The 16964-nt window shown below is 39.1% G+C and overlaps 1 protein-coding gene across 1 annotated transcript; it reads right to left on the bottom strand.

Annotated features, from left to right (window-relative positions):
- Positions 1 to 11685: 11685 nt before the first annotated feature.
- Positions 11686 to 14598, bottom strand: LOC110929859 (MDIS1-interacting receptor like kinase 2). Its single transcript, XM_022173051.2, has 2 exons — positions 12230 to 14598; positions 11686 to 12144 (listed from the first exon to the last, which is right to left on the bottom strand). The coding sequence occupies exons 1-2, from the start codon at positions 14583 to 14585 to the stop codon at positions 11852 to 11854; spliced, it is 2649 nt and encodes an 882-aa protein (XP_022028743.1). The 5' UTR covers positions 14586 to 14598; the 3' UTR covers positions 11686 to 11851.
- Between the last annotated feature and the right edge of the window lie 2366 nt (positions 14599 to 16964).

The raw sequence follows: 16964 nt of genomic DNA on the forward strand, positions 1-16964 counted from the left end.
GACGCGCCATTGATCCCATGTCATAGATACCTCCTTTGACTGGTGCTTAACCCACAAGAAGCTCTTGGCCTTTATGTCTTCCACTATGTCAGTGACGGATTTGCCCCTCCCCGAGAACATAAGCTCATTTCTATTGCTCCAGATGCTCCAAATGGTTACCAAACAAACAGCATGAAAGGCTTTTTTTTTCTTTGCAGAGCCACCAAACAACTTATGTGAATCAAGGATATCTTTTAGACTAAAGGCAAAGAAGGGTTGGGCTTTGCACCATTGGAACACAATAATCCAAATCATTTGTGCAAAATCACATGAGACTAGAATGTGATCACTAGTCTCATTATATTCCCCACAAAGCACACAATCTGCAGACTGGACCGGAACTCCTCTTCTGGACAGCGCAACTCGAGTCGGGAGACGCTCTACTTGTGCTCGTCAAGCTACCATACCGACTTTTTTCGGCACCCACCTATTCCATTTAACCACATAATCCGGCCTTACACGATTCAGAATATTAATCGAATTCTTTATGCTTCCCACATTAAACTGACCCGATGGGTCTAGGTTCCAAACCCATTGGTCGGGACCCGACGACACCGAGACATGCTGCAAAATATCATTTAGTTGCTGGAATTCTAGCCTCTCCTCTGTAGACAACGGTTGACGCCTCCAATCCCATCCCCATGTAGCCCCGTTAAGACCCAACCGAACCCTTTCGGCCACCAAACACCCCTTAAATTTTTCCAGTTGAAATAGCATCGGAAACAGAACCTGTAACGGTTCCGACGCAGCCCAGGTATCGACCCAAAAGGCTACCTCAGCCCCGCCTCTAACAACCCCTTTGATGGATTTTGTTATGTCAACCCCCAACCGAGAGAGAACTAGGGATATTCCAAAAACTTGTTTCCACGGACCTGCAATCGAGACCTTAGTCGGGATCGGATTCCACGACCTAGAGCTATTGTGGATAGACCAAACCACTTTCCTCCATAGCCCGTCTCTATCCGTCTTGAATCTCCACCACCACTTCGCTAGCATTGCTAGATTTGCGTCCCTTAGAGTACCGAAACCCAAACCCCCATAATCTAGCGGAGCTACCACATGTTCCCACGCCATCCATGCCATTTTTGTGACCTCATCCGATCCTCCCCAAAAAAACGTCCTCCTTAATCTTTCAAGTTGATTTAACACTTGAACCGGGGCACGATAGAGAGAGAAAAAGTAAGTCGGTAAGGATGACAATACCGACTTAAGTAGTGCAATTCGTCCTCCATAAGATAACTTTTTCGCCTTCCAAATGGAAAGCCTACTCTTGAAGAGGTCAACAATAGGTTTCCAATTCCGCACAAGGTTCATATTCACGCCAACATACAAGCCAAGGTATTTGAACGGAAAAGCGTCGGCTTTACACCGAAGTATATTTGCCAAACTAACAACTCCCGCCTCCTCCACCCCAACCCCATACAAGCTACACTTGGACAAATTTACTTTGAGACTAGATGATAAGTAAAAACATCTTAGGATTCTACGTAAATTTAACACATTTAAAGTTGACCACTCCCCAAGAAAAACCACATCATCCGCATATAAGAAATAAGTAAGTGTCATACCAAAATTACTACACCGAATGCCTTGGAACAAGCCCACTTCCGACGCCTTCTTCATAATCCCGGACAATGCTTCCACGGCAATAAGGAAAAGAAAAGGGGATAGAGGATCTCCTTGGCGGAGCCCCCTAGTTTGTTTATTACATAAATAAATAAAAAGATTGTTTTATGTTACACTATCCGTGATGATTTAGTACATATGAAAAATAAGAAAAGTTAGGTAGACGTCATGTATATAATAATGATTTCTCGTCACAGTTAAACTATGTGTAACAATTTCACTTTTTTTCATTTTATTACTGTAAATAAGCAATAAAAATATGCAATACAAGTTGTCCCTTGTGCTTTGGGACTTTTTCAAAAAAAAAAAAAAAACTTGCTTTTTTACTTTTAATCCAAAGGTTTTTATCTTTTACAATTTTAACCCTACATAATTTGTTTTTTTAACTTTAACCTAAAACTTTTCATTATTTGCAATTTTACTTCACAACTTTTGTCACTTATACTTTTCATCTTTCGCAAATTTTCGTTTTACGTATAGTTCTAAATTTTCAAGTTAATACGACGCAACGTGCGACTGTGGTTCAACTTTTTATGTTTTGTTTCAAATTTTGAAAGTTAACACGGCGCAACGTGCATGTGTGGTTCAACGTTTTTACCTCTATTTTTCCATGTTTGACAGGTTCGTCGCAACATGCAGATCCTAGGTCGAGTCAGTGTTGGTGGTCAATGACGGTTGTGTGGCATTAGTACTATTTGACACCGTTTTACACCCCGCTGCAACGCGGGATGTGCTTTGGGGGTTTCTAAAAAAAATGGTTATGCATATGTTTGTTGTAACTTGGCTTTGGGGGTTTTCCCAAAAAAAATGATGTTTTTTACATTTCACCCAAAAGTATTTCATAAAATACTTTAAACCCAAAACTATTTGTTTTTTACTTTTAACGCAAAACTTTTTATCTTTTGCAATCTATCATCACAACTTTTTTTACTTTCAACTTTGGTCCTTACAGAAGTCAGCCCCGCTGTGGCCATAGCGCGGCGCTTTGGGTGTACAAAAAGACAAATGGCGTGTTGCAGTGGAGTTTGTGTTGTCTTTTTTTTTTTTTAGAAATAGGTGGGATGTGGGTTAGTTTGGTAGTGTTTTTTGGAGGAAAAAATTGTATTTGAGTTTTATTATTATTATAAAATATTAGTATTACATATAATTCATAGTTGTTTTATAATTACGTTTTTTTACGTCATTATTTTTATAGAACATATATAATATAAGTGCGTCTTTATAAACTCTTAACGTAGTTTATTTTGTTAAATTAAACGAACACGTTAAATAAAATGTACAAAAAGCCATAAGAATTAAACGTAAACAATCCAAAACCAACATGATGTAAATAGAAGATTAACTGCAATATATATATATATATATATATATATATATATATATATATATAGGATTAGGATTAGGATCATGAGTGAACAATTTCTTGAGAGTGAACTTAGTGAACTAATTTTGGCCCTTGATCATTTTTTAGATTAAAAGGGTAAGATTGACATTAGCCAAGTACTTTTAATTAAAATCCCTTAATTTTCTCCTCTCATAACTCTCTCTCTCTCTCTCTCTCTCATTTTTAATTATTTCTCTATTATTTTAATTATAAGAGATTGAAGGGCTAATGTTTTTTTAAATAAACTGTTATGTTCCTTTTAAAATTATATATTAAAACTAATTAAATTATGATTTTTAACATATGTGTATACAGGTCAGTATATACAAGACTTATACACTTGTGTATTATTACATCTTGTTTTCACGGGTTAGTATAAACCAGATTTATACACTTGTGTATTATTCAAGTACATATGTGTATACGGGTCGTTATATACCAGACGTATACACCTGTGTATTATTCAAGTACATAGTGTATACATGTCGATATATATCAAACTTATACACTTGTGTATTACTACATATTGTTTCCACTATACATCTTTTCATCAAACATTAATCTAATACATATACGTATAGAGAATGTAATTAAATATTTTTCTTTGTGTTCTAGTTGGAACAATATTTGATAATGTTTGTATTTTTTTAAAATTTTGAAATATTAAGTTAGATAATATGTGAGAGAAAAAAAATATAGAGAATGTAATTAAATATTCTTTTAATTGGAAAGAGAAATCAGGAGAGAGAAAAAATTAATTAATTAAATGAAGATAGAAATATACAATTATACCCTTATGTCCATTAAAATACTTGTAAGTTACAAAATATAATTACAATCTTATCATTAAAAAAAAATCTAGATCTACAAAATCAATGGTCAGGATAAGTTCATTTTGTTCACAAATAAATCATTGTTCACTCATGAACCCTACCCTATATATATATATATATATATCAGTTTGTACATACAAAACAAAAAGGTACAACTGAGTACATAATACATAACAAAACACTAAACAAACAAACTAAGGTACTAATCCTCGTGCGGTGGGGACGGTGGGAGGGGAAGTGGAGGCAACCCAGCGAGCTCTCGTAGAGCAACGAGCGTCTCGACCTTCCAGTCAATGAGTGCGCCCTGGCGTCTGAGGCGCCGGTCGAAGTCCCGAGCCACCTCACGCACTGTCGGAGGCAGGTCAGCGTAAACGTGCTGCGGGTACTATGGCGGCTCAGGAGCTGGCTGAACTGGTGGTACCGGGATCTCCTCGACATGCTCCTCCTGAGCCGGATCCTCGAATACAGGCTGAGCCTGAGCCTGAGCCTGAGGCTCGCCCTAAGGCTGATCGAGGCCTAGAGCCTGTAGCTGAGCCTGCCGAGCGGCCTCCTGAACATTAAGAGGGGTTAACACTCCAGGCCTCACCTCAATAACAACCGGGATGACCTCCGGCAACACCTCCGGATGCCAAATCAGCCCGTCACGGCCCTTAAACCTCAGACCAACATCAAAGGTACGGGTGATCTGCATGCTAGATACTGACGCGCGGCCCAACGTAATCGACGGGATCGGCGCGGACAGCTCCGGATCACTCTCGGGCACGATCCCTAGCGAGCGTGCAATGGCGGTGATGTATGAGCCACCGTGCAGCTTCCCGCGGAGCTGCCGGTGGTATGCTGTGGCAAAGTAATCTGCCAGGCAGCCTGCTAGATCGCAGGTCTGGCCGCGAAGTAGGCAGTATAGAAAGAAAAGGTCATTGAGGTTGACCTTCTCCCTGCTGGTACCCCGCGGCACAATAGATGACCCGATAATATGGTGCAGGTATCGGTACAAGGGGTCTCTAATAGTGGTGGCCTTTTGCCAGGATTTCCCAAAGGGAACCCTGGAAATGGCCCTCCAGAAACTAATAAGCGTCTACCTATCCATCTGCCTAACCCCCTGCGTATATAAATCAGTATCAAGCTCGGGCTCTGTGTACAAACCTGTATGGACAGTAAACTCCCGCACACTCATCACAAACTGCTGACCGGTGAGACGAAATGTAACCTCGTGGACGGGAAAATCCGGGTCCTCCACGTAATCCGCCGGATGCGGCGCGTATGTAAACGTAGAAAGAAACTCGATCATAAGCTCACGGTACGAGTCCTCCATCGCTATCTGAAAGAGGCGCGACCAAGGAGTATCTAGTCCAACTATATCACGCGTCCGCGCGGCCTCTCCCACGGTCTCCAGCAGCTCCCAGTCTATCTCTACATGCCCCCCAATCTCCATGGTGCGCAACCTAGCGCATCTCCTCGCCGCCCGTGACCCCTGCGGAAACTGCAGGTACGGACATACCTCCTCTCCCTCCTCTCCCACCTCTCCCACCTCTCCCTCAGCCTCCATATGCTCAATCTCGTCATCGGAATCCATCCCTGCACGTTTAAAAGATAATAAATAAATAATATTATTAAACAATTCAAATACACAAATAATATTAAATAAAAGATAATAAACAAATAATATTATTAAACAATTCAAATACACAAGTAATATTAAATAAACAAATAATAAACAAATAATATTATTAAACAATTTAAATAAAAGATAATAAACAAATAATATTATTAAACAATTTAAACAATAAATAATAATAAACAAATAATAGAAAAAAAAATTAAACATGAACTAAAGCACCCCGCTTTGGCCTCGGCGCGACGCTTTAGTTCTTCGTTTTCAAAAACAGAACCCAGTTCCGGATCAAAACCCGCCCAAATCAAAACAATATCAAACATAACTATTTAACAAAAACGATATAGGATGTTCGATCTTACCTTTTAGCGGTTGAAATCTTGAAAAAGAAGATCGTAGCCCAAGTGTGTGTAATCGCACCTTTGTGTGTGTGTTTGTGTTTGTTGATGAAATGGGGGAGAAGCTGCCCCGTGACGGGTGGTCTATTGGACAACCCTTTATGATGTTAAAAAGACAAGTTATCCCTCATTTAAGTGAGTAATTACCTTGAATTAGATAACTACCGTTGCTTATGTCTCAGGTGCGGTTTGGCGGCTTAAAGTGGAGAAAAATGCAGCTTTGGAAGGTTCGAAGATGAACGGGTCGTGTGCGGAACAAAAGAAGAATCAAGGCACATGTTTCAGGGGTCCACCGTAAATTACGGTGGCCACCGTAATTTACGGTGGCCCTGAAATGTCACAAAATCCTACCGTACATCAGGAGTGAATCACCGTAACACCTTGAATGTCATCGTAAGCGGAAAAATGTAACTGCCATCATTAAGTCGTTTTGATGGTGTCTTTTCACCTATTCTGATGATTGAACGTTTTTGGGAGCTTGCTAGGGGCGAATTTGGCTATCTTGCTTGGTTGTGAACAATTTCTAAACAATTTGTTTGTGTTTTCGATCCGTATGAACATTGAACTTGTTGCTATGATGATTCACCAAGCTATGTGTGGCTAAACTTATGGTGATCATCCCGAATTGAAGGTTTGTCTATGACTTTTGTGTTTGGATTCGTATTTCTAGAGTAGTAGACTTTCAATGTTTGTTTGTTTATTATGGTGTGTGAATGTTTGCTTGTAAATTGTTGATTGATGTTATAATCATATTCTAAACTGTACGTTCTTGGTGTCGTTGATAATCGAGATATCACGGGAGGGATTCGGGTTGGATATTAATCAATTGGTCATCGGGTAACAACCTCGCATTGTCATAATCCGAGTACTTAGTCCCCTTTTATCACAATGAACAATTATACACGAATCATGACTATATGATTCTTTCTAGTGAATTTAAACACAACTGTCAAAAGCAAACTGGAAATTTGGGATGGTCGTTTGTCCCTAAACTGTTTACAATCTACAATCTTTGATTTGCAATTTAATTAGTTAATTTTAGTTCTTAAAATCAAAACAATCACTTCTTGAATTTTAATTTATGCATTTTAGTTTAATCTTAGTTAACTTAGATATACTTCTAAATAACACATTTTCCACATAATCCCTGAGTCTGATACCCACTTACCGCTATCTATAGTTGTTATTGGGATTAAATTTGATTGTGACCACGACATCATGTCACCCCGCTTCAGGTTAAACGAAGGACCAAAGCGCCCCGCTAAGGGCAAAGCGCCCCGCTTAGGTGCCAAAGCGCGGCGCTTAGGTCAAAGCGCGGCGCTTAGGGCCTTTTTTAATTTTTTTAAAATTGTTTTTAATTCACAAACGCGTCGATAATAGTCTAAATTTTACGCTTTTTCCATTATACATCATTTTTTAATATATATGGACTATACTGCAAGTTCCGGATCAAATCGGTTACGTGTGATGTCATATTCCATTATATCGTATCATTTTGGTTTGAAAGCACAAGTACTCCTATGAGTAGTTTTATGTGTATCAGCCGCCTACTGTACATGTACATGACGTATTTTTCATTAATTGTAGTATTATGATGTATATTGTCATTTTGAATCTGATTGGGTCGTGGGGGTGACATTCGGTTTTTAACGTGATGTAACGCATATATTGAACAAACACAAACGTACTTTTGGATTGTAAAAGAATTAACATGATTATTATTAAACACATTTAACATACATCTTGAACATATGGGGTTACATTAAGGTCAGGGGGACGATACGTAAGCATCTCGTACGCGTTGATCTGATCCCTGTATAATGTATGCCAGGCTGCTGCGCGCTCTGTTCTGTTCGATGTCCAGAGTAGGTTTGGGGGAGGCATTGGATAACAACCTCCAAGCTCTACATGTATGAAATGCCCATCGTCGACGAACACAACCGCAACCACCAGGTGAGGTTGCTCAGCTTCGTTTGGCCCGCCCAGCAGAGGGAAAATTGTATCGCTCCCACGAATGTCGAAGGTGTGAACAATCACACCGTATCGTTGGGCAATAAGAAACCCTGTCTCAGGCATCGTCATGTAATTTTCGATACCTGCTCGTCCCACCCCCTTGAAATCAATCCGTCTAACCAGCGCATCATAATGTCCTATGTTTTCCGGATCGAAAACCTGCCTCCAAAGCGATTCGTTCATACGTAACTCCATTATAAGTTGTTTCCGGATCATCAAATATGTATTTTGTTTCACTCCTAACCCAACAACCACCGATTGAAACCCACAATGACCATCTGGTTTCACGTCCTTTATTCTCACGATGTATGGATGGATCACTTTAGGAATCTGAGATGCGTAGTTGCGGATCGCTATATCCGTCTTAGGACCGAGCTTGATCATCGGGAAATCAGGGTGTAGGTTGAGCGGTTTGGTATTCTTTTGTCTTCTAGAATCTTCGGATGATATGTACGAGCTGTGACGGGGAAGATCGTCTGAGGCCTCGACCCAAGTTTCTTCCGACGGAATGTACGAGCTTTTTCTAGCGGCTTCAACCTTCCTTTGTTCCTGCGTTTTCAATGTTGGGCGATCACGAGTTTTCTTGGTTATTTGTTATTGTTCCCTGGATTGAGGATTTGCTGAAACTTTTCAAAGAAGCTCCTTTTCACTTGAGGGGGTGTTGGATCGATCTGTTGTTTCAATTTTTCAAATTCCGCGTCTACATCGTTTTCCTCTATGTTATTCCTTGCAGGCTTGAAGTCAAGCTTCTTCCAGAACACGTTTATGTGTGTGATCCGGATTTGCTAACCTGTGGATGAAAACAAATTAGGTGGCAAAATCATAACGAGAAAGGTCAAAAATATTAATTACCGTTATTTTCCAACTTTTCCAAACGACAGGCACATGGCAAACCACAGCTGGTAAAAAGTTGGCAACCACAGCTTGCACCGTAGGCTCTCAACCCTTCTTCCTTACGTTTTAGTTCCATACTCAAAAGCTCAATCGCATATATTGGAACCTTTCTGAGAATATATGCAAGCATGGGCTGATCCTTGTGGTGCTTCATCACTTTTCGGAGGCTTGTTTCAAAGCTACTTCTAATCTCGGCGTATTGTCTATCAACAACATGATCAACATACAGTACAAGTTTATCCAGTGTGTTGCGATGATTTGGAAAGTGACTTTTTAGTGTTGCATGCATGCCCTCAAGCCTGTTGGTCGTAGTTTGGTGAAAGTTGATAGTTTTGTTAATCCAGCAAGATACAAACTTTTCACGGTATGGCTCCAACCAGGATTTCATCAAATAATCAAAAACCTCTAAAATTAAAAAAACGTAAATAGTCAGTTTTTGTTATTATATAAAATTTGAACATAATTATGTAAGAAATACCCACGTTCACGGTCATCTTCTTTCAGCTGTGCTTCAAGATTTTCCAAGTTATACCTGTATATTTCCTCGGTCGTAGACTCACACAATGTCCAAAATGTACGTACGAATTCTTTCCACTCCTTGTCAGAGAATTTCTTCTTGCTGTTCTTATTAATATTTTGTTGAATATGGAACCGACAAAGATACTTATGCGCTTTTGGAAAAACTTGTTCACACGCGTTCATTAGCGCAAATTCCCTGTCTGTTAAAATCGCGCGCGGTTCCATACATCCTACCAGCATAAACTTGATCTTCTGCACCACCCATAGGTAGTTCTCTAACTTCTCAGCGGAAATTACCGCACAAGCAGCCGTAAACGATTTGTTTGTCGACGTCATGCCTACGACCTGAACAAATGGCAGGTTGTACATGTTCGTTTTGTAGGTGGCGTCAATCATTAGCACATGCGGGAAGGCACACCACATAGTGAATGATTTTTTGTGAACAAAGAAGACATCTTCAACTTCGTTCGATATCTCATTCGTGCGCATGTAATAAGTGTAATCTTTTTCGAGAAGAATGTTTTCAAGTTTTTGCATCGGAGACCTACCGACATTTTTTTCGGCGTTGATCTTCTGAACAGCGTTGTGTATATATTTCGGAATAAGCTTTCTAGCCGGATTGTTTTTTTGTCAGCGTTCGCCAGATACTTTGGTTGGGAATATCTTGCTCTGCCAGCTCCTTAACCAGCTTTTTATCCTCCGAAGAAAGCCTTCTCGCATACGCGTGACCCTCTAAGTTTTCAATAGGAGTGTGGTTATGCTTCGCCTTCGTCACCTCGATCCTCCAAACACTTCCGGATGATTCCGAAAACCCGATCATCTCGAACGGGGAGCCTATTTTCTTGCTACCCGTTTTCCTCTGTGTAGCTGTACTCTTATGCTCCCCACCAAAAGTACATTGAAACCAAATCTTGTAATTCTCTCCTCTTTTATTCGACCTCTTAATCACAATGAGTTAACCATTGTCTTTTGCCGTGTCTTGTACCCAACGCACCAACTCTTTACGTGACGAAAAGGTCTGCGTTGTATCAAACGAAAATGTAACCAGGTAACAGTCTTCCTCGTCAACAGACACATCCTCCGGCTCACCATCGTCACCGAGGTCCGAATAGACTTGATGTTCAAAGCTCTGTTGACAACCGTAACTGTGGTTTGGATAACACTCCTGCTGTACAAAGTTGTGCTCGCCACCGTAACCGAAATTCGAATAACCTTGTAAGCTCTGTTTCTGTTGACAACCGTAACTGTGGTTTGGATAACACTCCTGCTGTACAAAGTTGTACTCGCCACAGTAACCGAAATTCGAATAACCTTGTTGTGCGTAAGGGTCCTCCACAGGGGTATTCAAATCCAGCTTCACCGTGTTATCACGATAACGAATGCCAGATACAACCTCTGCCTCCCTCAAGTTGGACGAGACCGGTTTCTCATACGAGTCAGAAATAGCGGTCCCCTCGTAAGAATCAGGAACAACTGACTCGTTAGAATATTGACCGAAAAGATAGTTGCTTAACCACGACATCGTTTTTTCAAGACACGTAACTAATACAGCAAAGAAATCGACAAACAACAAAACCCCCGAATGGTAAATGTTGTGTCTGAGCAGCTTTAAATAATGAAAATTTGGGGTCGAAGCGCCGCGCTTTGGCCATAGCGCGGCGCTTAGGGTTCACGAGACGCCTGCAACCTCGTTTCACCTTTATGTCTCTGCAACTTATGTTTCAAACGTCAGTCAAATCACCTTTTGTCGAGCTAAACGCCCCGCTATAGCCATAGCGCGGCGCTTTGAGGTGTGAAAATAATTTTCACCGTATGTGAATAGCATGACCCGAATTTAATCTAGTTTTAGTTCCATTACCTTCCTTTTGCTTTTTTTTTCGGTTCCCAGAGTTCACTATGAAAAAGAAAAAAGAAGTAGAAAGGAAAGGAAAATACAAAGAAAAAAAAAAAGATGTTCCTTGCTCACTCTAGTCGGAGGTCGGAACAGTTCCACCATTGTCTCTGCCGCCCTATCTTGTATGTTTTATTAATCATAACTTTATTGATCCAAATAAGTTATTTACAACATCATATTTTGCTATTTTATGTCCACCCTGTTCGTGTAATCTATTGATATTGTAGATCAGTTTCTTTTATTTGGGGCATTCGTTAGTTAGGGTTCCTCTTTTGTTCGACTTTCATACTTTGTTGATGTTGAAATTCACTAAATTTGGGGCAGTGTACATTGTATCATAATCCTTTCTTATAGATGATTCCAACCCAACGCTGTTAGGTTTTGCATTCAAATAACCAAGTTTATATTTTGATTTAAAAACAAGGTTAATTACTAACTAGTTAGGAGATAATTATTGCAAATAGGCAGCCTGTTTCAGACTTAATAGATTGAACAATAGTTCTATAAGTTTGCTTGACGTGAAATAGGTATTAAAACATTGTGAAAGTTTCAAGTTTACAACTTTATTTGATGGTGACACAAGTATAATTAAGGGTTGTTCTCAATATAATAAACTTGGTGATAGCCCAAATGACACCCTCAACATGATAATTCCCGAGACACGTTTCTCATTGTTGGCCGACACTTTGGATCTGTGAGAATGCATGCTACTGCTACATTATAAACACGCATAATTTCCTTTTCAATCGAACTATCGGTTGGATAAGGGAGTCGCTTGTCCAATATATTTTCCAATGTTGTACCACGACTAGTCGAGTAGTTCAAGGATGAAAGGAGGTCCCCAGGATGCTTCCCTCCAATTGTCTCAAGTGCCACCACCCCAAAGCTATACACGTCACATTTTTCGGTCACAATCATGTTATAAGCAAGCTCTACATGTTCATATTTATCAAAGGATTGTTAGTAAAATTTCAATAGCTAATAGGCATAAAAGAAGCTTAAGTTGTGTACAAATACCTGGAGCAATGTATCCTAAAGTTCCGACTATTACCGTTTGGTTGGAGGAATCCGGGTCGAGCAATCGGGCTGCTCCAAAGTCAGCAACAAATCCTTCCAGTTTTGAGTTCAAGAGAATGTTGTTGGTTGATATGTCTCTATGAACAATAGGCGGGTTGCAATCATGATGCATGTATGCCAAAGCATGTGCTACATCTTTGATAATGTTCACCCTCTTCATCCAGTCCACCTGAACTGCTAATTCACTATCACTTATTGCGCAAAATAGGCTCCCCTTTTCCATGTATTCATATACAAGGAAGTTGCATTTGTTATGCAAACAAAAACCATAGAGTTTTACAATGTTTTTGTGCCTTAGGTTGGTCAACACTTGTACTTCATTCTTGAAACTCTGGTCGAATGCTGGTTGCTCGGCTTCAAAACGATGGAGTTTTTTTAAAGCAAATATTTTACCGTCAGGAAGTTTGGCTTCGTAAACACTACCATAGGCACCGGTTCCCATGCAATATCTGAGGTCAAAATCCTCTGTAGCAGTGATGAAGTCTTCATACGCAATTGTTCCATCATAATTCAATATGGAGCACACATTTCCATGTTTTATTGTTTCTGGTTGGATTTTATTTTCTGTGGCATTGTGATTTTTGTAACACACGTAAACAAGAAGCAAGAAGCAAAGTCCCAAGATGATGGGAATAAAAGTTGTCAAATGTTGAACCAGTTTCTTTCTTTGCATATGTTCTTTGCAGGGTGATTGTCCGCTCAAAGCATTGCATGACAAGCCACTTTCTCTATCCTGGACTGAAGATTGACTGGGAACGATTGCAGTCAAATTATTCGGATACTGGTTTAGGATATCCAATTCTGTGAATTCCGTACGATTAAGCTCTTCTCCGACAAAACTATTATTAGTAATGTCGAGGGACCTTAAGTAATTGCAATCAAGAAGACTTGTGATAGCTCCCGTCATAAGATTCATAGAGAGGTTTAGATACCTCAGGTAACAAGTATTGCGTTGAAATAGTACATTTCCTGACAACTTGTTTGACGAAAAATCAAGGTAAGTAAGCTTTCCAAATTCAGGATGAACGGGGCCCATAAGATTATTATGACTAAGGTCGACATGTTCTATGTTCATCAAACTTGCTATATCAAGAGGTATCTGGCCACTTATGGAATTCATACCAAGGTTCAACGTTTGTAGCTTTTGTAAATTAGTAAGTTCCTTTGGAAGGGATCCGTTCAGTTGATTTGCGCTTAAGTCGAGGACTGTTAGACTGACCATGGAACCAACAGAATGTGGGATTGGACCCGTAAGTTTGTTCATACTAATGTCCAAGTACTTTAAGCCAAAGCAATTACTACTTAGACTTGCGATATCTCCGGTGAATAGATTCATAGAGAGGTCTAGCTGCACTAGATTACAAGGATACTGAAATGACACGTTTCCTGACAACCGGTTTGATGAAACATCAAGGTAAGAAAGATTTCCAAATTTAGGATGAAGTGTACCCACAAGACTATTATTATTAAGGTCGACATGTTGTAAGTTCATCAAATCTGCTATATCTATAGGTATGGGGCCACTTATGAAATTCATACCTAGGTTTAGAAACCTCAGATGGCTTAGATTACCAAAACTTAAGGGAATGGGACCGTCAACATTGTTGTCACCCAGATTCAGTGTTTCTAGGCTTTGCAAATTACCAATTTGGTTTGGAATGGATGCATTGAGTTGATTTGTGCTCAGGTCTAGGACAGTGAGAGTGACCATGGAACCAAATGGTGGGATTGGACCTGTAAGTTGGTTTTTATCAAGATAAAGGTATCTTAAATGGGTGAGATTGGTGAGGGCAACAGGTAACTCACCACTGAAATTGTTACCACCAAGATCAAGGCCTTCTAAATGGGTTAGATTGGCGAGGGAAACAGGCAACTTACCTGTGAGTTGATTCCCGGAAAGTGAAAGTTCGGTGAGATTTGAGAGCAAACCAATCTGCTCTGGGATGCTTCCTTCAACACCACAGTAGTCTATATTAAGCCACTCAAGGTTTGGAAATGAAGAGAAGTCGAGGCTTCCCAGATAACCTTCAAGGTTATGATTGTAAAAGCATATACTTATGACACTTCCTGCCTTATTGCAACCGATTTCATCCCAATTACAATAATCATCTGAAACATTTACATGTTGTGGCCACCAATTAGTTGCAACCAAAGCTTTTGCTTCTAGTTCTAATGATTTGTTGAAACCATTGGCGGTGGCTTGTGATAACATGAAAAAGAGAATCATAAGAAGAAGAAGAAGACGAGTGGGAATCTTCATAGGAGAAGTAATACTAGTGGAGGAAGTTGGCTGCATAGAAACGTTTATCAACAAGTGAAGTAATTTACTAAAAATCTGGCAAAGTGAAGTATTTAATATTCATATATCCTCCAAAACATTCTACTTTTCTAAGTCAATGTCAACGTGGAAAATTTAGTCCAAACTGAGTCGCTTTCTCATAATTTAACTTCTAAGTTCTAACCCCTTTTAAGGGCTGGACTTGGCTTTCTTGTACATTATTATAATATATTTTTTGAGACTAGTTTCGTTTGAAAAATGAGTTTGTTATAAATAAGAGTTATCTAGTATTCCCCGCGTTACGGTGGGGCGAACACCAATACTAGTGACCACCAATATACTAAAGTTGCGGCGTGTTAATGCGAAGAAATTAAACCTAAACATAAAACATATAAAAGAATAACTAAGTCGACCTAGGACTCGCGCGTTACAATGAACCTGTCAAACGGGAAGAAATAGACGACGTAAAAACATTTAACCACACACGTACGTTGTGTCGTGTTAACTCACAAATTTAGAACGGGACGTAAAACGAAAATTTTGCGAAAAAATGAAAAGTATAGAGGACCAAAGTTGAAGGTAAAAATATTATGAGGTTAAATCGCAAAAGATGAAAAGTGTTGGGGTTAAAAGTAAAAAAATCAAATAGTTTTGAACTAAAAGTATAGATGAAAAGTTTTGAGGTTAAAAGTAAAAAAAATCATATAGTTTTGGGCTATAAGTAAAGAACCAAATATTTTTGGGTTAAAAGTAAAAAATAATATAGTTTTGCGTTATAAGTAAAGAACCAAATAGCTTTGGTTTTTTTTTTTTTTTTTTTTTTTTTTTTTTTTTTTTTGAAAAAATCTTAAAGCATATGGTACAACACCTCTATGCCTACAATGAACCTGTCAAACGAGAAAAACTAAACGACGCAAAAACGTTTAACCACACAAGCACGTTGCGCCGTTTTAACTCGCAAAATTTAGAACGGAATGTAAAACGAATATTTTGCGAAAAATGAAAAGTATAGAGGATCAAAGTTGAAAGTAAAAAAAATTGTAAGGTTAATATTGATCGATGTCGTAAGGTCGGTCAAAAATATAATTAAAAAGTGTCCTAGTCACCTTTACTAGTAAAGAGCAAGTAGGGTGTCGAATCCACAGGGAACTAGTGGAAAGTGTTAAAGTTCATTGCTTTTAGTAGTTATCTAATTCTAAACTATTTGCTTTTTGCCGATTGAGAGAATTGTTGTGAAAACGAATTTAATTAGTGTAGTTGTAAACAATTGTGAGAAAAAAGGACCAATCTTTAGGTTTTCAGGTTGTGAAGAAAATCGGGTAACCTAATTACTACCAAGTGGAAATCACATAGTCATGATTTGTTAACCTACCTGGCTTTATAAATAACTAACAGATAATATATTTGGTTGCAATGATCCACGATCGAAACCGAAAGATTGATGCAACTGAATAGTAACCTAGTTAATTACCAATCCTAGATTTCATAAACATAATCAAATTCAATGGTTAAAGGTTAAAGAACAGTGACAACTTAGAATTTAATCCCAATGATTAATGACAAAACCAAATAACTGATGAACAAGTGTGTATACGATAATCCAACAACCATTTAATAAAAAACAAGTAAACATAAAGATAAACTAACCGAATGATTAGACAAATCTCAATCCAAAAGTATGTAAATACAAGTTAACCCGCTTCCTAACACAAACCCTAGCCCCGGAGATGATCACGTGTGGTTTAGCCGCTCATGTTCTTGATTTGATATTCAATCTTGATGAGGAATTGCAAGATTGATGATTGGATTGAGGTTGGGAACTCCAAAATTCGTCTTTGGGAAGTGGAAAATGGCTATGGTTAATGATAATTTCGTTTGGTGAATGTTTGAGCTTAAATATGGTGGAAAAACATGAAATTCGCGAGTCAGATCTGGGTTTCAGCGCCTAGTGTGCCAAAAACAGTGCCTAGTGCGCCAAAGTGTACTTTCCTTCTGTGGTGCTCTGAAATCAGCGCCTAGTGGCGCCGGTTGCTACCGAACTTCCCGTTTTTCACATTTTGACCTTCCAACTTGTGTGTATGCTTCCAATACTCCATAATGCTTCCCGAAAACCTTCCGTCAAGCTCCAAAAGCCATCTGTTATGCTCCGGGTACCTGTAAATCAAAATCAACTCAAAGTAAACCGTTTTCATACACATAATCATGTAAAACCTCATAATTAAACACTTTAAAACATGATTAAACACCCTCACATCACATCCCCACACATACCCTTTGTTTACCCCCAAGCAAACCTCTCTTGAAATCATTCAACCATCATTAACAAATACACTTCACAGTTCCCTTACCAAATCTTAGCCATGGTCCAAAGTCATACCTAAACTCACAAGACTGACA

This window comes from Helianthus annuus, chromosome 3 (assembly GCF_002127325.2).
Source record: "Helianthus annuus cultivar XRQ/B chromosome 3, HanXRQr2.0-SUNRISE, whole genome shotgun sequence".
NCBI lineage: Eukaryota > Viridiplantae > Streptophyta > Magnoliopsida > Asterales > Asteraceae > Helianthus > Helianthus annuus.